Source organism: Centruroides vittatus, unplaced genomic scaffold (assembly GCF_030686945.1).
Source record: "Centruroides vittatus isolate TY-2023 unplaced genomic scaffold, ASM3068694v2 contig_352, whole genome shotgun sequence".
Lineage (NCBI taxonomy): Eukaryota > Metazoa > Arthropoda > Arachnida > Scorpiones > Buthidae > Centruroides > Centruroides vittatus.
The window spans coordinates 735,925-763,613 of NW_027122175.1; the positions used below are offsets into that span (position 1 = coordinate 735,925).

At 32.9% G+C, this 27,689-nt stretch overlaps 2 protein-coding genes across 3 annotated transcripts in view; both read left to right on the top strand.

Annotated features, from left to right (window-relative positions):
* Positions 1-27,689, top strand: part of LOC136974660 (organic cation transporter protein-like) — a 41,334-nt gene that overhangs the window by 6,958 nt on the left and 6,687 nt on the right. Inside the window, exons 5-9 of one of the 2 annotated variants that reach the window (XM_067269600.1) lie at positions 3,404-3,542; positions 3,609-3,924; positions 4,522-4,703; positions 4,789-4,946; positions 5,970-6,033. In XM_067269600.1, the coding sequence (XP_067125701.1) occupies positions 3,404-3,542; positions 3,609-3,924; positions 4,522-4,703; positions 4,789-4,946; positions 5,970-6,015 (841 nt within the window). In that variant the 3' untranslated portion in view covers positions 6,016-6,033. Of the gene's footprint in view, positions 1-3,403; positions 3,543-3,608; positions 3,925-4,521; positions 4,704-4,788; positions 4,947-5,969; positions 6,034-26,919; positions 27,102-27,183; positions 27,342-27,689 lie in introns of those variants that run through there. The other variant, XM_067269601.1, reaches the window with a different exon arrangement.
* On the top strand, positions 10,445-26,186 carry LOC136974662 (beta-alanine transporter-like). Its single transcript, XM_067269604.1, has 6 exons — positions 10,445-10,868; positions 23,231-23,334; positions 23,410-23,564; positions 23,644-23,812; positions 25,714-25,852; positions 25,918-26,186. The coding sequence occupies exons 1-6, from the start codon at positions 10,470-10,472 to the stop codon at positions 25,960-25,962; spliced, it is 1,011 nt and encodes a 336-aa protein (XP_067125705.1). The 5' UTR covers positions 10,445-10,469; the 3' UTR covers positions 25,963-26,186.

Consider the following 27,689-nt stretch of genomic DNA (forward strand, 5'->3'; position numbering starts at 1 on the left):
TTAAGCTTCAAACAGAGAAAAAAAATCGTGCTCCCCACACACGCACACACACTAACATTCATACATACAGAAAAACCTCCGAATTTGTTTGCATTTCTCGACGATTCAAGGTCCCCGAGTCCAAAAATGTAAAAATCTTGGGGGCAAAAACCTGAAAATTAAGCCTTTTGCCATTTTATAACAATTAAAAGTAAAAAAAATTTAAATAAAATATCTTAACAGATGGCGCCACACACGTAGTTTTAAATGTCGCTTGGAAAGTTAAGCAACTCGTTGCTGAGTTTTTATACTTATTGATAGAATGTTCAATCATTAATTCTAAATGTATAAAGCATGAGTCCATACGGCATTACGGTCATGAGTCCATACGGTCCATACGGCATTAAGCATGAGTCCATACGGTCTATACGGCATTTTCGGGAGTCGGCTGCTTGAAAATTTTTAATGAACTAGTCCAATGAGTTAAGTATATGACACTTCATACATACAGTGGTGCCTCGGTACTCGAATTCACTCCAGGAGATTACGAATTTTTCCCACAAGGAATAATGCAAATTAGATTAATCCGTTTCAGACCCAAAAAATATACTTATAAAAGCATTTTAACTACCGTTTAATACAAAGTTAACAAGGTTAGAATGCATAAATCATTAAAAACTACTTTTCGACATTTTACTTTATTTGAATAGAATTAAATCGAAATGTCAAGGTAAAAAGCATATCAGGCATATTATGCTTCGAATTTCGTAAAGGCAGCACAAACGGTAAAAAAGAAATTAGTAATGTGTATGGGGAATATGCTCCTAAACATCGAACATGAAAATTTCGAACTGAAGGATACAAAAGGTAAGGGGCGCCCAAGATAGAAGGTCGGGTGATCCTTAAAAGACCAATAATCAAAACAGTTTGTGGACCCCCGAAAAAGCGTCAGCTTATTCCTCTGTATCTGGGATTCGTAGGAGATTCGTAATGATTTATGTGGAAAATTATTGAGAGAAGAATGTATTAAATATTCTTTCCGGTTAAAAAAACCCATATCATTGAAACTTTACTGCTTCTTTTTGAAAAACTTGACATTTAAAATGATTAAAATCTTATAAATATTTGAGTAAGATAGTTTTTATAAAGCTTTTTACGAGTTTTTCTCTCGTTTTTTTGTTTTTTTGGGGGGAGACAAAATTTAAAAAAAATTGTAAACCTATAAATTCACATTGTCGTCTGTCTGTTTGTCTGTTTTTCCTAAGTCTCGAGAACAGTTTTATATGTATGAAAGTCGAGACCAGATATGGAACGGGGTAGAAGGTCCCGATTAACTATATATTAACTTCCGATACAAACCGGAAGTCACGTTATTTTAATTCAAATATTTTTACCCAAAAAGAGTTAGATAGATGACCGGCACGACTCTATTGCTAAAGGAAAAGTACGATGTACAGAAGCAAGCCACTACTAATTTGAGATAGAGAGGATAAATTTTAAATTAAATAAATTAAAAATATGATTAAAAATTGCAGCCCGAAATTCTGATGATGTCACAATAAACAATTGCTCGTTTACAATACTTTCTCGTGTTATATTCATAACAGTGGGAAAGTAATTATGTCTGGCGTCGTCTGTTAAGCGATTTTATTTGAAAATAAATTTATTTTAGTGTATTAATTATTATAAAAAGGTTTAATTTTGAGGGTAGAAATAACTTTCTAAAAATATTGTAAATGCCAACGAGCAATTATTTATTGTGACATCGTCACAATACCGGGCTACAATTTTTAATCATATTTTAAACTTATTTGATTTAAACTGTATTCTCTCCACCTCAAAGTACTAGTGGCTTGCCCCTGTACATCACACTTTTAACATAGACTCGAGCCGGTACTCTATCCAACACTTTTCGAATTCAAATCTCCAATTATTGATGCCAATTTTATCTTTCCTCTCACGAAATCTGTCAGGAATATTTAGAGATCTTGATTGCCAGCTGTGAAATTGTTCTGTACTGCTATGATTTCTTGTTCTGGATCCGAGAATTGCGTGGTAGCCACGCATTCATTGTTCGTTTTCACGTGGAGAACTCTTAGCTAGCATTTATTATTCGTACGATTAATCAAAATTATTTATTACGAAATCGTTCTAGAATATTGTAATGCCGAAAGAAAAGAGAAGGAAATCCATAACCCTGTATCTATATCATTACTATCAAGCATTATCAAGCATAATTTAAATTCTTTGTTAATGCTTGTTATTAGCGAGGTTGAGGCCGAAGTTTTAAACGCAAAAACGTGTACGTCGGACGTTCAGCGCGCTTTCCTGTAAGCCTAGAAGTTTCACAATGGTGTTTGGAAAGTCAGTGGAATCATCCTCGACATTCCAAACGCCATTGTCAAACTTCTAGGCTTACAGGAAAGCGGCGCTGAACGTCCGACGTACACGTTTTCGCGTTTAAAACTTCGGCCTCAACCTCGCTATTAACGAGAAAAGAATGACAATTTTACTTTTTATTAGCATTTACAATTTTCTGTAAATTACAGAAAATTGTAAATGCTAATAAAAAGTAAAATGGTAATTAAGTCTGACCCTGCTAGAGAAACTCACGAAGCTTTTTATCGCCCTACCCCCTCGACCTTCAACCACCAAACTTTAATAGCATTAATCTCCAATATACAAATTTCTCTGCAAAATTTCAGAAATTTTCGACGAAAAGCCCAGAAGTTATTAAGCTTCAAAGTGGGCAAACGAAATCGTGCCCCCACACAAATTAACATCCATACATACAGGAAAAACCCTCGATTTTTTTTTTTTTTTTTTGCATTTTTTGATGTTTCAAGTTCCCCTGAGTCCAAAAATATAAAAATTTTTGACCGAACCCCCATACTTTCCTCTGTTTTATATAACAGAGCCGGGAAAGTAAAATTAAATTTTGTAAAGTCTTTATTCTTAGTACATATGAGTACTAAATACTATTATTAAATAAGAAAAACTATATAAAAATCGTTTAAAATGAAGACAAAGTAGAAACGTCCTTTCTTAATTAGGAAAAGGGTTCTCTTTTCCTCGATTCATAAGTTTTAGGAAAAGGATTTTCTGGCTTTAACAGTTGGAAAATAAAAATTATATTTTCAACTTGGTTTTAAGTTTATATATATTCTTATCATTATCATTTTCCTTAAACGAAAATTTTTCGAAATTCACCTGTAAAAGATTCTATGGTATTAACGTTTATTCACTTTCTATCTTGTAATTTAAGTTAATTGTCGTAAATTCCAGCTATCAATGACGAGAGGCAAAGATATAGGTATTAATCCTACGTATTTTTAGGACGGAACAATTAAAAAACACTTTTAAAATATCAATGATTTGTTGGTAACTTTTGTAATCTTGATACAGGTATTTGTAAAATTTGCAGGTTTGTTCCGGAATCACCGAGATGGCTCGTGAGCCAAAATCGCATCGACGAAGCCGAAAAAATCGTTCAGAAAATTGCTAAAGTTAATAAGAAAACTATCGAAAAAGATTTTCTAAAGAAATTCCTCCAACAGAAAAAGGTAACATTTCATTACTTAGCTTAAACTATAATCTTGTTACGTGATTAATTAAATGTTTAAATCCAGAAAGAAGGCTACGAAAGCCAAGCGCCGAGTTCATCGTTGTATTTAGAACTGTTAAAATACCCAAATATGAGATGTCGACAATTTATTCTGTGCTTCGATTGGGCAATAATATGTTTGGTATATTCTGTCTTGGTATACAACGCGATGAACATGAAGATCGACGATTATCTTGCAAATGCCATTAACTCATTTTCGGAAATACCAGGAGCTCTGATCGTCATGGTAGCCATGGATAAGATTGGTAGAAGATTAAGTCTCTTCTTGTCCATGGGAATTGCCGGATTGGGGTGTTTGGGTGTGATGTTCTTCCCAGCAGGTAATTTTTTAATATGATTTATCTTAAACATTTAAACGTAAATTAAACAGTGTAGGTTAAGTGTTATCAGTGTAATAATACAGTAATGATTTTGGAAAGTTTTTAACAGTTGGTTGTCTTTATATCGCCATATGACATGTGACCAAAAAGTCACTTTACAAATGGGAAAGAGGGCACATTGCAAATTACAGACGAAAGACACTGTAAATAACTTTAATGCAGTCTGTGTGACAGTCAGGATGAGACTAGTGTGAGGATTGTTATACACGACAGTAATCATCACTGCTCGTGTTTAAAGTGCAATATGTCCTCTTCTCCACTTGGCAAGCACCTTTTTGGCCACACTGTAATCAAAAATGATTTAAACTATTCAAATAACTTATCGAATTTTTAAAGTATGTAAATGCAAATAGCATGTTAAATTAATAGGTTGTTATTTATGACACGATGATGTGTGACGTACGGTTCTCTTTACATAATCTAGAAAGTTATCTGTCTGGCTTTTCTTATAATATCTTAATTAATGTTTGTTAATTTAAATGCAAAGTAATATTTATTCATTTGTATTACGTGTAACCTAATTATCATCTTTTACAGAATATATCTGGACAGCCGTTGTACTAGCAAATATAGGCAAGGCTGGCATAACGGGTGCATTCTGTTTAGTTTTTGTCTACGGATGTGAATTATTTCCTACATCTTTAAGAAATTCTGCATTGGCTTTGCCTTGTTTAATGGGTGGAATCGCCAACGTTTCTTCTCCTTTCGTATTACTTCTGGTGATTAAATTTTCTTATATCTATACATTTAAAAAGTCTCATTTTATTTACAAAGATCCATTCTTTTTTTATTATTATTATTTAGTCTACGTATCAAAGAACTCTACCTCTTATTTTAAATGGAATTCTGTGCATAGCAGGAGCATTTGCGGCACTGATTTTGCCCGAAACATTAAATATGCATCTTCCACAGACCATCGAAGATGGAGAAAATATGGGAATAAACAGCTGTTTTATGTTCTGGTAAGTTCTCAATTTATATCGTTATAATCAAGATGGCAAGATACGAAAAATCTAGAATAATTTCTAAAATTTATAATGTTGTTTTTTCCTTATGATTATTTGATTCTAAAGAATAAGTAGAAAATGTTAAACAGTTCGACTTTAAATACTCAGATTTATCAAACAATGAGGATGAATCAAAATTTTCATGACACAGAATGATGCGTGAAATTTCAATTTAATGCGTGAAAATTTAATGACGAAGTTTAGTTCAGATTCTGGGAACAAATTACAATATATCATAAGGACACTCACTATTTAAGTGATTAACTTTGATCCCTTAAATATGGATACGGCAATTATGCCTACTGTTTAGCAATCTGGGTTTGAGTCTAAACCATCACTGGTACTTTGATCCTAATATGTAGGGTCTTGTCTCATCATCCGGCCAGAATTGACAAGAAAGAGAAGCTTGGGGGCATGCCAGTTGCAATTTTTAATTATGAAATGTAGAAAATCAATTTAAATAATTTCAAGTGCATAAAGGGAGAAAATGCATTTATATTATGTGTGTAGAATTATAAACAGTTAAATTAAAAAAGTAGATTTAAAAATTGGATCAACCAAAAGTCTGCTATTTTATGAAAATATTATCAGCTTATCGTCCCAAATATAGCGTGTTGAATATAATAGGAATCCTCTATTATATTCAAGTTACAAGCTTCCAGTCATAAACAATTTTGCATGAAATTAACTTATAATCAATAACTGGCTGAAAGTACTTGTTACAAGCTACAAGTATTATAATTCTTGTAGTTTGTAATTTGTAATTTTTATGCAACAGGGCCAAGAACGGATCCTCCTGGTCCCTTTTGGGCCCTGTTGCATAAAAATTACAATTTTATGGTGAGTGACTTCTCTCCATGGCCTTGCAACTGGCAATTTTATTATAGATCATGATAAATATATATTATATATCAATATATAATTATAATTTCTTTAAAATATAACATTCAATGCTAAAATTTTTCCTAAATTTTGCAGGAAAAGAAGAAAAGATGCGTATAATTTAGACAAAACGAAGAAATAAACATTACAAGTAAAAATTAATTAAAAATAAATTATCATTTAAAATATTCCTTATTTTTACTGCTCGTGGATATGTAATAAATGATCACATTTAAAATTATGTTATTATTAATTACTCAATTAATTAAAAACTAATATCAATAGCAAATAATAATTAAAAGTTTTAAATTAAACAAAATTGTAAAGTGTCAAAAGAAGAATGAAAAGTTTATTTGTAAAATGGTAATAACTTTAACTAGATAAAATATAGAAATTAGTACGTAAGAATTTTATATACAAAGAGAAACAAACGATTATACATGAGCCTTTTTAGGCTTACATAATATCCATTAAATGCTTATGGAAATTGAGAGACAATTAAGGCCAATGCAAACAGACTTAATTGTGTCTCAGAATTTTATTGTTTTTCAAGGCTTATTCAAGAAAATTAAGCAATAAAATTACAAAGTACTGAGACTAGTCTCATTAAAATGTATATACCACGATAAAGAACCTTCCCAAAACTAGATACGTTTATGAAAGTGACAAAAGAGATAGGATTTGAAAGAAGCCAGTTCCAAAACTAGTTTATAAATAAGAAATTCAGCCTTTAAGCAACTAGAATTAATCTGCATAATTGATTTCGTTCACCGAACCTGTGAATCTGATTCTTTGTATCTTCTACAATTTTCTACAAACGTGTTAAGAGCTTCTCGTTTACATTTCACGTATGGTCAGAACTACTTGAAATATATTTCTAGTGTAACCACTGTGATAATTTGGGGTATTTTATTCTGAAGGATAATGTCTTGGCAAGAATAAGAACATCCTAGCAGCTCCACGAAACAGATGTATAAGTTATGGAAACTCTACAGTTCTTACATCTGCAACACATAGGTGTAATTTATAACTTCGATGGACAATGCTGTTCTTTAATTCCAGATTGTTTCGAGAATTCAAGATTTATTACATTTGTAGTTATTTAACGTAGCCAAAAACACCCTCTTTCAGAATTTATAACCAAGAATAATTGTTCCGGTGTATCCTGTAGTGAGGAAGATGTATTGCATAAGTCCTTTCTTCAAAGTTTTTCTTAAAGTGCATCAAAAATTTGAAAGCTTTTTGACTTTCACTGAAGAAATGTCAAAGAATTTCCTATTACAATTAATTTATAGGTCAAATAGGAAATAACGGGACAGTAAAGAGTACGGCAATGAGCCATTCGGAGTTGATTTTTGATAATTTTCGTGGACAATGCGAGAAAATTGGACAATGAAGTCATCCCGTGTTAAGACCTTCATGAAATAATTTAAATCAGAACAGATTTTTGGGTTCATTTTCGCGAAACTACAAATTAATAATTTAAATAATATATTTATAAGAATATAGATATTTTATTGTTATTTTATTGAAAAAATTATAAATAATTGTATAATAATAGATTGTCTTATATTTATGAATAAATTAATTTTTTTTTAAACGAAGACTTTGAGTCTATTACATCTATCTTTCGAGATTTATATTAATGAGTTTTAACAATGTTAATTTAGAACATTCGACCTTAATGATTCTGTTAAATAAATTTATATCAATAAGTAACATAAATTAAGGAAAAAATGGAAAAAAACGCTATAACTTGAAAAATATGCATCCAATTTGAGTGAAATTTGATGGTATTCTTTATCATACCATATACAGTGGATTCCGCTTAATTGGGACGCATTGGAACTAATCCATTTTGACCCAATTAAGCGAACTAATAATAAATTCTATAATAAAATATGTAATACGTAGGTAAATAAATAAGTAGGTAAAAAATAATAATTAGGTACCTATTTTAATGCTTTATCGAACCAAAATACAGAAAATATTCGTACTATAAATTTGCCAGACTCACGACGATAGATAACTGATTCGCATAATGCTAGTGTTGCCAAATATTAGTAGTGACGTACACAAGGGTTTTGACCATTCGATCTGTTCCTGATCGAACAATTTTTCCTTTCTTTCTTCTTAGTTAGAACATGTTCTAACTAAAAAGGGAGAAAGAAAATGGTTTGTCCAAAAGTCATTTCACGCTCTTCCTTTGAGCACAGTTTCCTATAGGCCTACTTGGAGATGGGTCACTTCGGCGGGACTGTCCGTAGAATCCGCCAGTTCGATGGCTGCTGTCCAAAATTGCTTTGTCTCTGCCAACCGTTAGGCCTACACGACATTATTGTACTGTACGTAGTACCTACATATTTTCGGAAGATTATTAAAATATATCAAAAATTGCTAAATTTCTTTTTTGCTACTGTCCCAATTAAGCGATTAAATTATGTATTAATTTATTAGCTTGGTTTCCGTTCTTTGAGATTTGGTTCAATAAACTGGCTGCCCGATTAACCGGTGTCCCAATTAAGCGGGATCCACTGTATTGCCGAAAACATTTAGTCCAAAGCATCGACATTACTGTACAATTTGAAAAATCATAAACATTGCGCGACTTGAACGAATATAGACTTACTGAATTGGCTCTGCAAAGTCGTAACCGCTTGGAAAAGTAAGCAGGCTTGAAAGGCATGAGTCTTATCAGGTTGTTGGATGGGCATATAGATGCCTAGATTTCTAAACTTTTAGCAAAAATATAACAATCATGGACATAAAAAAAGAAACAAAAAATGTGGTTTTTGTTTTGTTTTGTTTTTTTTTTACTCCCAGTGTAATTGTGGGCGAATTTTGGAGAAATTTTCGCTTTTCCAACAAAAAAAAAAAAAAAAAAAATAGCTAAAATATTAAAATTTAACATATAAATATGAGAATTTAGCAAAATATTTTTCAAAATTTAGCATTCCATTATCCTTTACTGGATCAATAAGTGTGTCTTTAGATATGAGATCGTACATAGCTTTTTCAAGATGTGATATTTAGCAAAACCTCTACGAACATTACACTAAAGTCACTCAAAACTGAAAAATGTCAAATCACGTCAATGCCCATTAAGTATTTAAAAGTTACGGCATTGTTTGGACACACACGTGATCGTTTTAATTTAGTAATTTATGTTAATGTTTATTTTTAAAAAATTAAAGAATACTTCATGTTAATAAAATTAAATCATTTAATCCCTCTCGAGTAAAAAGTCATTATAGTGTTTAATATAAAAATGTTTCTTGTTGTTGTTTTATCCAAACACTAAGCTGATACAAGTTAAGTTTATTCTTAGCGATATTGCAATAAAATATGTATATAATTTAAATAAATTATTATTGGCTTGTGAAAATTATTCATTGTGAAAATACTTGTTTAATCATCAAAGTCAACGAGGCGAAAAGCGCTCGATCTGCGTAGTTTTCATTTATTGGTGTAGCAACACAAATGTATTGAGAGAGAAACAGCACATTACAGGTGTAACAATAGAATTGCTTTATCCGAAATTATAAATAATCATTGTCTAAGAGACTCTTAACAGCGAAAAAATAATATAATAAGTGACGGATCGCGATAAGTTTCATTCATTTACGGCACTGTAGAAGTACTGTACATTTATTATCATTCTTCGAAGAGTAAAATTGCGAAAGACCTCTGTTTGCAATTTATAACATCTGTTATTGTACAAAATAAAAGATGAAAGTCTTTGAGATAACGTTAGAAGACACATTCGACACACAATTATTTTTCACTGTAAATATAACGCATGCAAGTAGGCGTAATTGCAAAACGGCCGATTATGAAATATATGCGAATGAAAGTAATTTTTTTATGATAATAACTTATAATTCCAATGTACTGATGATCGAGGAAAGAACACGCTTTGCATAATAAATAGATATTAAATTCGAACAATAAACATTTTATGGGTTATTAAGAAAGTTAATAAGAGAGATGTGACAGAATCTGCCTAGCTTAGTGGAATTGATGTTATTAAATTTTCGTAGTGAAAGGTCGATGAGGCGGGGAGATAGAGGTGATCGCGTGTCTTATCTCTGGTAGAGTCAGAAATAATAAGGATTTTACTCGTTATTAACAATTACAATTTTTTTTTATATGTATATAACTCATCTCTATCTTCATAATTAAGATTTTTTTCTATTTTATAATAATTAAAAGTATAAATTTTTTAAGATAAAATATCATAACACATGGCGCTACACGCAGTTGTAAATGTTGCCTGGAAAGCTAAGCAACTGGTTGCTGGATGTTTTCCATATTCTATGAAGAAACATTTCCCGAAGTTTGTTCCGCTATTTTAGAAACAGCCTGTAAAATCACAAATCGGAAATACGTTCGAATAACAAACTTCGCAAAGGACGTTTTCAAGATCATTTCCTGAATTACTTTCACGCTACACAGAAAATTTTTAAACTTCGTCATTGTACAAGTACTTTTAATTTTTAATGCGTAGTATGATTGCAAATAGGTTCTAATGTACGTAGTTGTTTATTAATACTGTACATATTCGGATTTATCGATAGCGTGCAAGGCTGTTAAAAGATGGACTTCGACGATGTTTTACCCATTTTGGGAGGCTTCGGACGATACCAAATTATTTTATACTGCGCTTTATTAATACCTATGAATTTTCCTTTGGCATTTATCATAATCAGCTTTGTTTTTGTATTCGCCACTCCCGAACATTGGTGCAAAATACCAGAACTGGAAAATTATGGGATTGCGTTGGATGAGGTCAAGAATCTGAGTATTCCTTGGGAGGAGAGAGACGGAGAATGGCAACCGAGTCAATGTAAAATGTACGACGTTAACTACACTAAAGTGGCTTTGGAGTACCTGATTAACAATGTGTCGTCTTCCAATAAAAGTTGGCCCGTGACTGACTGCAAATTCGGATGGAATTACGACAGATCGATTTATTATAATACTCTAATAACTAAGGTGAGTTTTATATTTCTTTAATGTTTAATTGTATCTAGCAGTACTTGTAAAATGTATTTTGTGTGTGTGTGTGTGTGTGTGTGTGTGTGTGTGTGTGTACCTAGCAACATTGCAAAACTGCAAGTAGTTGTGAGCGCACCAAAATCTGTATCAGTACTTAATTAAAGTCGTTACTGTTAATTTAAAGTCTTTCATGTCTCGTTCGTCTGTTACGTACGTACATTTTGGTCCGTCAAAGGCGGATTTGGAAGACCACATCTATTGGTAATACAGTTTACTGAGCAAACTCACATAAATACTGGTAACAGTATTGATTCAGAGTTAGGTCTAGTCTCGCGACTGAAATACAGTCCACATGGATAAGACTGATATTCTTAAGAGACAACAAGTCTCGATGAAAACCAGAATTTCGTGTATTAGTACTCTCGCTAATAATGACTCAAGATTTTGTCCTACACTCCGCTTGAAAAGAGTATTTTGTCAAAATGGCAAGGAAGAAAGCTACAAGCTTTACATTAGTGAAGTGGAAGAAAATTATTACCAGATAAGGGCGAAGTTGAGTCGATTAATTAACTCTTTAACTGTAGGCAAGAACGGGACAGAGACAACTACGTCTGAAACCGCGCCAATCAGTTCAGAGGTCAAACTGCTTGTAATACAGTTGCCTACATTTTCGGGAAATAACTTAGTGGTGTGTCTTTCGTGATATGTTTACAATTATGATACATAACAATGAGGCTATACGTGCAGCACTGAAGCTTCACTATTTGAAAACGTTACTTTCGGGAGAAAGAGCCTCCTCTTTTGCATTAGCTGGAAGTAACTGATGCCAACTATAACTAGAGCAGGAATCTGCTGAACGATAGGAATCAGAATCGCCGACAATTAGTCCCGTGTCATTTAAAAGCACTCTTCGGACAGCCAGCCTTGAAGAGTGAATTCGTTGTAGGCCTGCGTACATTGGTAGTCACTACCGTAAAACGTATCAGAGCGCTATGGCACTTGAAGTGGAGGCTAAACAATGGAATCTAGTTTCAATCTATCTGCTTACTGAAAGATTGGATGCAGATACTCGACGTGAATAGGAATTATCCAACAACGATAAGGAATATCCAGCGCTTAGAAGTCTCAAGAAATACATTGAGCAGAGATGTCATGCACTAGAAGCTAGCAAGACAGGTGTTAGAGTCAAGGTTGCAATGTTTCAATAGGCACAACAAATAGATGAGGTAACGCTCGAGAAGCGACTGCGGCTCTACACGTCGCACGAACGGCGAACAATAAAATTTGTTACATTACTGTAAAGGGTTACATCCACTGTATGTGTATCGAGTTTCTCGCACTTGGACCTGAGCAACGAAATAACATAGTGAGAAAGAATGTTTTGTGTTTAACTGTTTGGGTAAAGGATACAGATAAGCAAAGTCCGTCGGCTACAAACTGTTATCGGTGCAGTGTCAGCATCATACATTACTCCATCATAACGAGAAAGAATCTGTTGCGATGATTTGTTCGACCCAAACATTTCACGCAACCGCAAGCAGAAGCTTGTGTAATCCTCTTTAGAGTATTGATTGAGGTATGTGATAATGTTAATGAATGACAGGCGTCATTTATTTCAGAAAGCTGTCTTGCAAGACTTAGTTTTAGACGTACCAAGGAATTGGCCGGTCTATATCAAGCACAACTAGAGGAATTGTAAAGCTTAAGATTAGAACCCGCAGTCATAATTTTGAATGTGTTGCCTAAGTTTTCATAATTAGCAATTTATCCAGTTACAAGCTTCAGATATATCTGGAAGTAACCAGGTGCACACAAGCAAAATTTCTTACCTTGGTCAGAGGACAAATTTGGCAGATCAATATAATGAAGCATATAAAAAAATAGACCTAATCTTGGGAGCCGACTATTTCGCAAACATCCTGGAAGATGGTAAAATTCCTGGTACTGTACACACGGTCTGCTAACGGCCTTTAATACCAAATTTGGTTAGGTGCTTTCTGACAGACTTTCTGGCAAACATCCTGCATCCATGACTATATGTGTAAATCAGGCAAACTTTGAGATACAATAGCAATTACAGCGTTTTTGGGAACTTGAGGAGATAGCTCAGTTTTCTGCGAAAATGACATCCGAGGAAGAGGCATATGAGAGAATATATTTATAACTATAGCAGAGGACCAGACGGACACTACTATGTGAGCCTTTCATTCCGTGAAGACAAATCAGATTTAGGAAAATCATATGACATTGCGCTTATTAGACTCAAGCATTTGAACACAATATTAGACCAATAGCCAGAGCTAAAAAGTAAATATCAGGAATTTCTGTGCTCTAGGTCATAAAGAATTAGTGCAAGTATTGATCAAAAGAGATCTTTCCTATTGTGAATTACTGCATGATGAGGTAAATACCTCAGTAATTAAACCAGACAGTACTACGACATCCCTGAGGGTGGTATTTGAGGCATCTGGTAAAACATCAACAACAACCCTAAATGACTGTCTATTAATTGGGCCGAAAACTCAACAAGACTTCTGGGAAGTACTTCTTCGGTTTAGGATGCACGATGTAACAATAATTGCAGACATAACAAAGATGTTCCGGCAGATTTGGATTGACAAGTATGGATATGATGAAACACGGAATGAACGAGAGGGAAGACCGCTTGGATTTCCCCTCGATCATGATTTAGTGATCTATAACACCAAATTCCAACAAAAGAACTTAGAAAATGGACATGGAGATCAAGTAATGGAACAACAAGAAAAATGATTGACATGATTTTGATCCAAAAGAGCTGGCCCGTGACAAATTCATATGGAATTACGACAGATCGATTTATTATAATACGCTAACAACTAAAATAAGTTTTGTGTTTTTTTAATGCCTCTTCTAATGGCTAAATTTCTCCGAACGAGAGTGGAACAGTTCTTTATAAATGATCTCTACCCCTAAAAATTATGAAGGTATAGGCATAGAGTGTAAACAGTGTTATTTTACATTCTAAAAATTTTTTTTAGCTCTCAAAAACAAAAAAATGTGCTACTACTTAAACACTTGTGCGTATTCTAAAAAATGTTTAAAATGTAACTTGGTTGATTATAACCTGTTTGGTTATGCTGCAAATTCCAGAAGATGGAGATACAATTTAATGCTTTTATATGGGGAAATCCCTCTCCAAATATTCTCGGAGACGGAAGTAGATAAAATCAAACAATTTCTTGCTTTAGAATCCTGTTTCATTCTTTTATTACGTACTGTTCAGAACTTTGGATTTCTTAATTTTCTACGAATTTGACTTTCCCGGCCGTTATGAATGCGTAGCAAGGCACAGTATTGGAATTGTGTCAAATTTGACTTTGCAAATTTTTGCAAATCTCCACGTTTTGAGACTTCTTAAACCTAAAAATGTCAAAGAAAAGGAAAAATTCCGTGTGCCTCTGCCTGTTGGCGTTTATTTCGCTTAATATGTCAGGATGGGGTGAAGATTAACGAAAGAAATTTGGCATGGTAGCTTGTGTGTAGCATCAAAGGACAATTGATGCAATGAAAGTTTGGTAGTTAAAGGTCGAGAAGATGGTGTGGCGAACGCCACCTTTCACATTTTAACCATCGTGAAAAACAAGCAACGAACCCCGGGTGGTATGAGTCATCACTTCCTGGAACAAGTTCGAACTCTCCTAGTAAGACCCAGTGTTGCCAGATTTGGCTACTTTGCGCCAAATTGGGCTACTTATTTTTCAGTTTGGCGTTAAAAAAAGCATTTGGCGCACTGGCTACTTTTTGGGCTACAGAGATTTGACTTGGCTATATTTTGGGCTGGTTACACAAATTATTTCATCATTTGTTTTGCGCTTAGAAAGGTTATACCTGTGTGCTGTCTACTCGTTTTGTTTTATACATAGTATAATTTATTACTATGTATAATAACTTACTTTTTCAAAGTGAGAGTATAGATACTTTTGCAGCTATTAAAGAATTACAGTCACTGTTTATGTCACTTGCTAAAAGAATTATAAAACCTTCAGTCGTAAATAACCATTCTGTAGAACAGTTTTTGTGCATAGATTTGATGAATTTAAAATCAGTGTACTTGCTCATACCTGACTGTTAACAGCAGTGCCGTAACTAGGCAGGTGCAACAGGTGCACCCGCACAGGGCCCACTTGAAAGGGGAGCCCAAAATGCATGTATTTGTTTTATTATTTTACCAAACCTTATTAATTAAGGGGCATAAATGCTAATTTTTGCACAGGGCACAGGAATGGCGAGTTACGGCACTGGTTAACAGCGTGGAATTAGAGAAGATGATACGCTGTGTCCAAAACATTCCAGGAATTACTCCAGACACAACGGGAAAACATTTTTGGAAAACAGTTATTAAATACACCTATCCCTCGATTTACACGGAAGATAGGTTTCTGAGAAAAACGTGTAAATCGAATTTGTATCTTTTTGAATGTAAAACCGTGTAAATCGAAAAGTATGCAAAAAACGCATAATTTCGTTGTTTATTAATTATGAATTTTTTCAATTTTTTAAAGGTACATAAATCAAACAAAAATATTGTAAGGCAAAAAAATATATTCTTTTATTAATTAAATACAAAGTACAAAGGAACAAAAAATAAAATCTGAAAGATTCATAAAAATGTAATGTAATTGTGTAATGTAATGTAAAAAATGTAATTAAAAATAATGTAATCGTTTGTTACTTATGAATATGAAAAATTAAAATTTTCTGGTTTAAAACTATGTGCAATGAATGCAACTTCGTGCGTATGGGGAAGTACCCTATATCGGTTTATCGGTTACTATTTGACGGATTGAAATAAAACTATCACCTAGTATCCTAAATATCAACTATAACATAATTAAGGTGGATTGGAATATAGATGTAGATTAGAGTTAAAAATTGTTCCTTTTGATCATACCCAGTTTATTTTCTACATTTATTTTTTAAACCGTGTAAAAGCGAAAACGTGTAAAAAAAGTACCGTGTAAAACGAGGGATAGGTGTATAAAGATGCTGCAGGTAACAATCCTGCAACACGACTTGCTGAAGCAGCATTGAATATACTTACACTACCGATATCATATGCTTCAGTAGAAAGAGCTTTTTCTGCTGTTAACCATTTAAAAAGTGACACACGGAACAGAATGGGGTTGCAACTTTTACGTGCACTCCTTTACATTCGATTTTATTTATTTTCAAGAGACATACATACGTATGAGTGAATACAAATTACCTGATGAATTACTAAAAAGTATTAATAGTTCTATGTATGATTAAGGTATATTATAAATTAAAACAATAAATATGCAGGCTATAAAAATATAACCTGTATATTTATTCTGTTATAATTTATAGTTTGAGAGTTCTCTGTAGTTGGATATTGTACTGTACATGTAAATTTTGCAATAATAGATAATTGAAATAAAGGCTGCTAAATATGTGTTGCATTTATTCCATTAGTTCTTAAGCCTGAATAATTACTTAATAAGTATAGACTACTTACAAACCGATGTTAGTGCTTTAAATTTTAAAGACTGCGCTTATTGAATCTAGTACTTTATACGTGTTGACTGTGGCAATTGACTCGAGAGCAGGGTTGTTCCAAGCCTTTCTAAAAAAGGTACAGTACTAAAAAGAGTACTAGGTAACAAAAAATGGTACTAAGTTTTCTTTAAAAAATCGACCAGTAATGTGCTATAGTATTTTTTAAAATCTATATTAATATCGATAATACGACATACGTATGTGCAGAATCAATGCATTAAGTCAAAATGATCTATTAACTAATGCAAGCATTACTCTGATCGTAAACTGCTGAATGTATGTATATATTATATATTATTTAAATATATACGTATAAATAATATATAAATTTATAATTTATCAAATTTCTATTTATTAAAATATATATAGTGCTGCATGTAACATACAAAATTCATATATTACAAGAATCAACAAGAATTACAAGAATTATTCCTCAACAACAATCAAATGAACAAAATTTTGAAACAAAAGTAATGAACATGAAGTACTAAAATTTAAAATCATCACATTGAAAAATCACTGGTAAGATCATCATCATCATCAGAATCTTTTTCACTAGAATGTTTTTGTATGGTTGAAGCAGATGATTGTTTCCAAGTTAAACATTTATCGTTGTTGCTTTTAAGTAGCTCCTTTGCTAATAACTGCTTCAAGGAATCGATTTAGTAGTTTTCATTAAATTTAATTGCAAAAAAATACATTCAACTACTGCACTTGAATGAGGAAGCAATAAAAAACTCAATTTACTGCCAAAGTAAAGCAAAAAAAATATAGAATAAAAGTGAATGTTTTGAAAGGAAAGGTATTAGGATTTCATGAATGGTACTAGGAAAATGGTGTTGGGTATCTTGGTACAGGGATAAGTAATAAGGTACTAGATCAGTACAAAAATACTAGGTAAAAACAATACCTAGTACAAATGTAGCCCAAAAGTAGCCAACTGCTTGACTAGTTGGCGACTTTTGGGCTACTTTTTAAAATTTTTTGGCTACAACGGCAAAAAACATCTGGCAACGCTGGTAAGACCGTTGACCGTTAGTTGTTTTGTTAGCCGCGTCGTCGAGACATGTACTGTACCATATACGCGAGAAGACAATAAACTCAGTTTTGTTACGATTTCGTTTCATTCGTTTTTATCGCGCGCAGTGAAGAAAAGTAAAAGTAATAGCAGTAAAAACACTACAATGGTGATATCCTGAGTGCGGTCGTACTTAATGAAGTTTTAACTCATTTACAATTTTCTTTTTTTCATAAAATTCGTCACTATTCTCAGAATTAAGCATCTTGCTAAATTACAATAATTAATAATGTAAAAAGCTTTTTATAAGTAAATCTTATAACAGATGGCGCCACACACAAAAAATTTATTTGCTGTGATTAATAATATAAAAGTTATTTTTAAAATAAAATCTCATAATAGCCAGGAAACTTACCCAACTCGTGGCTGGGTTTTTTAAATTCGTAGAAACTTTTCAGAAAATTTAACCAATTAATGCCTGTAGGGTACAAAGAGAAACATTTTATAGAAATGTTTAATTAGAGGCTTAAAATTCTAATTTATGAATATAGCATTACTTGACTATATGCGTTAAAAAATTATATATTAATAAAACAATATTCAAATTTAGTTTTTTGAAGGAAAATTTATTACATCGGTCAGGTACATTAATCATTAAATTAACACTAAACTTAAGAAAAAAAATTCAATCCTCTTACAATTTTCAAATCATTCATTATTTATTGCTTACTTCTAATCATGTTTTAGTCACATTCCCGAGTTTTAGTTTTAGTAGTAAAAATAGTAAAGCTACATTTAGGTGACTAAATCCACGAATACTGTTTCATTTAATACTTTATCTACATTTTCTTTTAATCTCAGTATATTTTATTACCATAAACTTTATACTTCTGCTTTGATAACTAAATAAACTAATTACATATGTCCGCAAAAACTTGTAGTTATTATTATTATTAATATGTTAAATTGATAGCAAGTAGTTTACTTAGCAAATTGTATATCTATTACGTTAATAACTTCTTTTTTATATGCCATATCAGATTCCTGACGTCGGCGAACACCTGGCTTAGGTTAGTAACTAGTTCGTGTGTGTATCCTAGGGGAAGTTACATGCAGAGTGGTTTCCCGTTGCCTTTTCTGGACGCGATGTTACACGAGGGGAAATGCCTTCCGGAGGTCTTATAAGGGAAACTGGCTTCTATTCAGGTGTTACAAGCGTGGGAATACCCGGAAAACTCCACTTGGTCAGCTCTTCCGAGTGCGGCGTGAACCCGCAACCGATCTCCCAGTGTTTAGCGACAGAACCGCTCGGCCACTGATGGGCCGACGTTAATAACAGATTTATTATATTTATGTTAAAAATCACTTACTGATTTAAAAGATTCATGTCCTGATTGTATTAATGTCTTCTATGTAAGCATAAAATTGCTAAAAGGAACTTATCATTCAGAAAAAAAACGGCGAAATGATGTAAAAATAAGCTTTAATCGAACAGAATATGCATTTCGGGTATTATATCTCTCTTCAGTTCTGTTTACAGCATATCAGATATTTAAATCGAATTTTTTTTTTTTTTTTTTTTTTTTTTTTTTTTGCTATTTTAAAGTATTGTGGAATAACATCATGTTTTCATACATATATGCATATACATGACTGGTAGTAAAGTACAAGCATATCTCCGCTGTGTACGTACAAAATAATTATTTATTTTTTATCAAACGAACGAAAAAACTATAGTGTTTTCAATGGACTAGAACAGGGGGGCCAACCTGCGGCTCGCGAGCCACATGCGGCTCTTTGAAGGATTATTTGCGGCTCTCGATAAATGTACCCGAGTTCCCTTCGTTTTTTTCCCGATTTTTTGCTACCGCGCATAGTCGCGTGGAAGCTTGTTAGAAGCCGGCACTTTTTGCAATTTTTTTCTGAGTATAACTCGGCGCGCAATAAAAACGTTATTTATTGCATTTTTCGCAGTTCGAAAAAATTGGAAAACTTAAATTTTTTGAAATTTTTTGAAAAATTTCAGAAAAAATGCCACCAAAAAAACCACCAGAGGGCTTCTCACAGAAGCCGGGCGATCATAGAAGGGTTAAATTACTGACAACAAATAAGAAAGACTAAGTGCAACGTTGTAACAAATTTCATTTCCGTCCAAGTTAAGAATGATATGAATGAAGATCTTTATTGTAATCCAGTGAAGATCTTTACGATAATTCGTCTCGAGTTGGTTCTTACGACTCGAGAATGTTCTTGCGTTGGTTCGTAGAAAGGTACACCTCCACACTCAATCCAGTGAATATTTACAGTTTATTTACAAAACAAAATACTTCAGAATATACAAGTTTAACAACATTACACACACGGTACAACAAAGTGTGGTGTCTCACGTAACAGCTTGACCTTCCTTCGGGGACAATTATACTCTGAGGAAACTTCGGTCGGTTTGTGGAATTAGCTCAACTATACGGCCTATCCAGTCTCCGCACTTACCCGTCCCTGAGATCGTTGTCAGAGGAGAACACTCTCTCTACGCTCAGCGGGCTGTCCAAGTGCCTGAGACTACCGTATTATCAGTCTCTTGCCCTTCTCCCCGTTCCTCTCGCCACTCTTACTATTTGAAGAGTTTTTGGACGACAACTTACGACTAATCAGGGTCCTTCCTTTTCCTGGAAGCTTTCAAAAACGTCCGCTCTCCTCCCGACAAAACAGCTTACCGTCACATCCGTTCCTTGTTTACATTTTTCTAGCCGACAAACATGTGGCAAACACATTGACGCGTACAGACGAGTCCCATAAACGGAGACGCTACACCCTTTGTCTTCCCGACCGTTTATAGACACAACGCCAGGTGGGACCAATTACCAAGGTCGTGTTGCTTTTAGACCTGCCCTGCTAAAAGCGGACCTTTACAATATGACCCATCGAAAACTGCGCGAACGAACATAAACAGTGGCGTGATCGTCCGTAATCGATTGACTCCAGACCGATTTTGAATTTGTAAACTTTCATTGCAAAGGACAGTTGACATTGTGCTCTGGAGGAAACAATTTGTATCACTCTTGCTACGGATATAATTTGTAATCTGGAATTTTTAGTAAGTTAACTAAATTTGTTTCGTAGTATGTAACACGTGTTGTTATTGTTTTAATAACATCAATCTTGTATTTTCTAAATTTATTTATTTATTTCCAGTTATTTTAAAAATATGACGACAGAAAACGAAAATAAAAAAAGAAAATACGAGCAAGAAAATAGAAGTTTTAATAATGAGTGGGAAGAGAATTTCTTTTTTATTGACAATAACGGAAAAGCATTATGTGTTATTTGTAATTCTACGGTCAAAAATTATAAAGCTAGCAATTTACGTCGACATTATGAAACCAATCATCCTCAGTTTTCTAATCAGTATCCACCAAATTCCAAATTAAGATCAGATAAACTTGCTTCTTTAAAATCAAATTTAAATAAACAACAGTCAGTTTTGATGACCTGTAGCAACCAAGCTAATAATGTGGCTGAAGCCAGTTTTGTTATTGCCTGGAATATTGCTCGTGCAAAACGCCCGTATGGAGAGGGGGAGTTTATTAAAAAAACTTGGAAGATGTACTTAAAGTTTTAGATCCAAATAATGCAGCATTGCACAAAGTTGTTTCGCAAATTCCCATCTCGAGACACACAACCGAACGACGCATAACTGCAATTAATACATCTCTTGAATATAATTTAAAAAATGATTTGAAGAACTGTATTGCATTCAGCTTAGCCCTTGACGAATCGACAGATATCACAGATCTTCCGCAATTGGCAGTTTTCATACGTTTTGTTTCACCTGGCTTCGTTGTTAAAGAAGAATTATTAGATTTAGTGGCACTTCAAGAGTCAACCCGCGGTGTCGATATTAAAAATGAATTAGATTCCATAATGAAAACTTTTGATGTGCCTCTTAATAAACTTGTAAGCATTGCAACTGATGGAGCTCCGGCAATGCTGGGTAAAAAAATCGGTCTTATTGGGCTTTTAAGAGATGATTCTCAAATTCCACAATTCATACCAATTCACTGCATAATTCACCGAGAACATCTCGTTACAAAATATTTAAAATATCCTGATGTTATGAAAACAGTGTTACACATTGTGAATTACATTCGCACCAATGCAAAAAATCATCGACAATTCAAAAATTTCCTTGAAGAATTAAAGGACGAAAAACTTCCAAATGACATTAATTTCTTTTGCATTGTTAGATGGTTGTCTAGCTACAACGTATTAAATCGTTTTGTAGATTTGTTTGATCCGATAACTGCATTTCTAAAAGAAAAGGGAATAACCTATTCAAAATTAGACGATGACGAGTGGTTACAAGACTTAATGTTTTTGACTGATGTCATGGAACATTTGCAAACACTCAATTTAAAATTGCAGGGGAAAGATAAAATAATATCTGACCTCTCACAGTGTATATTTAGTTTTCAAACTAAATTACAACTTTTTCAAAAAGACATTAAAAATAAAACTTTTTGTCATTTTCCTCGAATTAAAAAAAATTGTTCCAATATTAAACAAGAAAAACTCAGCGAGTATATAAAAAAGCTAGAAGAAATATTGACGGAATTCCAAAATAGATTTCAAGACTTGAAATATTTTAAATCGTCTCTTGATTTTTTTCTGAATCCATTTGAAATTAACATAATTCAAGGTGAGTTTTCCATTTCCAATATAATCATGACCCAAAAAGCATCTGGAGAATTAGAATTAATAGAGATGCAAGAAGATCAAGCTCTACAATTAAAATATAAGTCGACGTCGATTACTGAATTTTGGAAATTTGTACCAGAATCGAAGTATCCTGAATTAAAAAAGGCTGCTTGTCGAATTCTTTCAATATTCGGAACAACGTACTTCTGTGAATCATTTTATTCCACTTTAAAATTCGTGAAATCCAAACACCGATCAGTATTAACTAACCAGCATCTCAAAGAATTATTGAGAAGTGCTGTCACCAATTATTCACCAAATTTTAAAGAATTATCAAGAGAAGTAAAATAAATGTGTTTAATTTTTAGTATTTAAATTCAATACACATATTTTGTACTTTTATTTATATGTTTACAATAAATATAATTTCTGTAAGAAAATTTTTTAATACCTTTTTTGCATGCCTTTTAAATACATATTTAATTGCGGCTCGCGAAAAATTTCAAATTTTGAAAAATGGCTCGGACTATCAAGGAGCTTGGCCACCCCTGGACTAGAAGATAACTCATCTGAAAAGCTTTAAAACAAACCTCAACGAACTCTCTATGTACAGCAGCGGTTCCCAACCTTTTTTTACCGGGGACCACTTTGATTTCATTGTTGTTAGCAGGGACCACAAGGTTTAAGAAAAATAAACTGTATTAATCTAAAAATAAACTTTAATCAAAACTTTTAACATAAGTAATCATTAAACTCAAGAGTAACATGCTTTAACAGTACTATTAAAATAGAAAACATGACATTTTTTAGTAAAAATTAAATTCAGTTTGTATCAATGTGGGAATAATAATTTAAAATGAATAAAAGTTTTAAATCTTTCGCGGACCATATTTTAGCTCTTGCGGACCACTGGTGGGGAACCGCTGATGTAGAGAGTAACCCGAGTATTAAAGGTGGTTTGTTAATTATTGCACAAACTGTATATACATTTTTATTTTATACTGTAGTATTTATTTACTATTACTAAAGCATTTTTCAATTAATTTTGACAATAAAAATGTTTATCATATCATTTTGTATTTTTCAGTGGAATATCGTTTGTGGTCAAAAATGGAAAACAGCCCTTGCGAATTCTATTCTATCTATTGGAAATATCATTAGTCAATTTTGGATGGGTTGTATCAGCGATAAGTATGAAAAACAACGCAGTTTTTGAATCGTTTATCTGATACAATCTAACATTAATTTCACTTAATAATTTTACAGGTGGGGTAGGAAACCATGTCTATTCATCATGCTTTTCTCTACTATTTTGATCGGATTGGTGTCTTGTTACCCACCCAACTACACGGCGTACATTATATATAGAGGAATCTTAGGCTTTACTTGTTCTTCGTGTTATCTTACTCCGTTTATTTTGTGTAAAGTTTTTAAAAAAATTTTATTATGCTAAATCGAATTAGTTATAAGTCTATTAGCAAACATTACACATTTTTATAGTTACAGAATTAACTACACCCGATAAACGATGTGTTACAGGAATGATCTGTGGAATTATTTTTGCTGTAGCTCTAATTATATACACTGCAATAGCATATTTATTAAGAGATTGGTTTTATATAACACTTATGTACAGTATTCCGTTTATACCAGTTTTGGCTTATTGGCGGTAAGTATTTTATACTTTTCTAAATAAACTTTGGTTAATGAAAACAATGTACAGTAATACCTCGACTTACGCTACACCGACTTACGCGATTTTCAAATCTCGTCGATTTATCAAATCTCGTCGATTTATCTTTTGTTTGGGCGCCACGCAACTCTTGATTACTCACTCCCCCACATTATTGTTCAGCTTACATGTTCGGACGTGTCGCGCAGAATCGACGCATAGCTACAATTTATTTTGTGTTTGTCGAGGTATAATCGTGCAGGAACATGATTCCCGCCTTTTTTTTTTAAACTAGTAACGCTCGCCGTTACAAAAAGACGGTTGAGGAAGCGACCGTTGGAATTTGAATGCGTATCCGCTGATTGGTCGTCAGACCATCACACCACCTCCGATAAAGCTACGACCATCGGGAATCGCTGATTGGTCGACCGAGATTGATCGAGAGTTGCTGATTTTATGAAGCCTTCTACATCAAATAACTTCGGTTTACGATTTTAATAATATAATTTGCTATACATATGTATTATTTAAAATTTTATTAAACATTTTTTTCCTAAATTATTGTTTTCTTTAGTCTTTGGCCCCAATTAAAAATAATTTGTATGTATTTATATGCAAAATTATATCCCGACTTACGCGAATTCGACTTACACGGTTATCGCTCGGTCCCACCTATCGCGTAAGTTCGGGGTATTACTGTACTGTATACATAAATATTATTTAAAATTATAAAAACGTCTTTTATCAAAATTATTCTATTAGGATGATTTTCATATTTTTAAAAAAATATATAATACAGGTAACCCTCGAACAACACGGTACTTATATAACATGGTTTCACTCTAACACGGTTGGAAAATTAAGGATATCCTCTATACAACCCGACTTCTGGTTTCGCTCTAACGCGGTTTGGGAAATCTTCTGTACAAAATATCACAATTTTTAAGTGTAAACTCTGTTATTCGATATTTTTTTTTATTCAAGTAAGAACGTGTGTCCTTTAAAATTTGCCCACGGATTTGTTCACAAATTGAAACTTTCAATTTGTTTTGTGGGTTTCGTCAGGTTTTCTTTAATGAAAACTGATAGTAGAATGTGTTTCTTCCCTGTCCTAGCATTCCTATCAACCGGGTGTCGTCCTTGCTTTCAGACTTTAGCTCTTAAGACTCACTGTGTTTTGTTTTTATATATCAATCTTCATATTTAATAAAGTTTATTTAAGCATTTTTAGATAAGTGTTATTAAACTTTTTAAATAATCATTCGTAAAAATGACAAACGAAATACAACAGGTAAGTCGGTACTCGAATAATTTCGGCACAAATTCTGGAAGAAAAAGGCTCGGTGAAAAAAACGCTCGACTGAACAAAGGCGATTCTCTCGCAGAAATTTTCTATTAATAATATATTAAAATTTTTGGGTTATTTTTGTATGTATGGACGTTAGTATGTGAAATGGCACAATTTTGTTCACCCTGTTTGAAGTTAAATAACTCCTGTGCTTCTTGTCGAAAATTTCTAAAATTTTCTTGAGAAGCACAGGCGTTATTTAGCTTCAAACAGGGTGAACAAAATTATGCCATCCCACATATTAACATCCATACATACAAAAATAATCCAAAAATTTTCTTCATTTTTCGACGTTTTTAAAGTCTCCTGAGTCCAAAACTGTAAAGATGTTTGGGGGTGATTTTTTTTTATCGATGGCCATACTCACAATAGACTAATATTAGTAAAATAATATTTAAAGAACTAGAAACACAAATTAATTAGGCCACATAAAGTTTTAAATTAACCCAACTTATTTCTGCAACGCTTACGAATCACAATGGACTGAATTTTAAAGTGATGTGAAGTAATATTTTTATGTTGAAATGATTTATAATTTCGATATTTGCAGGTTTGTTCCGGAGTCACCGAGATGGCTCTTAAGCCAAAATCGCATCGACGAAGCCGAAGAAATCGTTCAAAAAATTGCTAAATTTAATAAGAAAAAAATCGAGAAGGATTTTCTAAAGAAATTCCAACAACAGAAAAAGGTAACATTTCATTACTTAACAAACTATAATTTCATTACATGATTAATTAAGGTGTTTAAATCCAGAAAGAAGGATGCGAAAGCCAAACGTCGAGTTCGTCTCGTATTTAGAACTGTTAAATTACCCAAATATGAGATGTCGACAATTTATTCTGTGCTTCGATTGGTCAATAATATGTTTGGTATATTCTGTCTTGGTATACAACGCGATGAACATGAAGATCGACGATTATCTTGCAAATGCCATTAACTCATTTTCGGAAATACCAGGAGTTCTGATCGTCATGGTAGCTATGGATAAGGTTGGTAGAAGATTAACTCTCTTCTTGTCTATGGGAATTGCCGGATTGGGATGTTTGGCTGTGATGTTCTTCCCACCAGGTAATTTTTATGTACCGTATTTTACAACATAGGCCCATAGCATAAATAGAATTTCCCCAAATTACATATACTGATACTCATGTACTAGGTATTTTATTTGTAAGTTTATTTATTACTATAGCTAAGTAACTTTAACATGTGTTAATATACTTTAATGTTAAATGTGAATTGTTAATGATTTCTTCTAAACTTGTCTTTTTCTCTAATAACTAATAGTGCAAATTTTAGTTCTTGTTTCTAGACCAGATAGAGTAAAAAGATATTTGGGGATCAAGTGCCAAAGGCGAGGGATGGATTAAATACACTAAATACTTTTTCCTAAATATTCTATGCCGTAGGGGTGCGTTTTATATGCCGTAAACGACGGTAATTTATATTAAATGTTTAAATTATAAATTCAACTCGAACATTTTCATCATACTAATGATTTATTACAGTAAAATGCTTTTTACATGTAGTACGGTATACGGTATTCAGTTCGTATTAATTGCAATTGCATGTGTTTCTCAAATTAAATACTGCAATTACACGTCTAAATCAATAATTTATATTTAATCACATTTAAATTGCAAAATTGAGATTAAATATTACTGTGTTCATTATGTAAAATTTTATAATTCTCAAAATGTAGGTAAACTTGTGGATAAATGTGAATTTTGTTTTCATATACTAAATTTTTCTCCTCAGATTACGTTTGGACCGGTATAATTCTAGTTATTATTAGCAAAGCTGCTATATCGGGTGCATTTAGTTTGGTTTTCGTTTACGGTTGTGAATTATTTCCCACATCTTTACGAAATTCTGCATTGGCTCTACCTCAGTCTATGGGTGTTCTTGCCACAGTTGCTGCTCCATATATATTACTTCTGGTGAGTAAATATTGACGCTCATAAATATACTTTTAGAAAAAAACTTTTTTCCTTTCTAATACAAGATTCAATTTTTGTTTAGTCGACGTACCAAAGGACTTTGCCACTTACTTTTATTGGAATTTTAAGTATATTGGGAGCATTAATTTGTTTAATTTTGCCCGAAACCTTAAATGTGCATCTTCCACAGACCATTGAAGATGGAGAAAATATGGGTATAAATAATTGCTTTATTTTCTGGTAAGTTCGACTAATAAATTATTGTTTAATACTATGTTTTAATTACGATGGTTGATTGATAAATAAGGTCGATTCTAGCGGCATTCTGCGGAAAGTGAAAAATATAAACAACTGCTTAGCATCATTAAAGTGTCTAGTACCTGTATTTGTATGTGAAGTCTTAGTTCGTCGCGTCTTTACATTAGAGCGAGTTTATACCTTTAACATTGACTCGTCATTTTTATTCCGTACAAAGTACCAATCATTGATTAAATTTTAAGCATCGGAATGTTGCTCACAATCGGAAAAACAAATTAATTTGGTGATCTATTGTGAAGCGACTACTCAAAAGCGGGCATCTTTTTACAG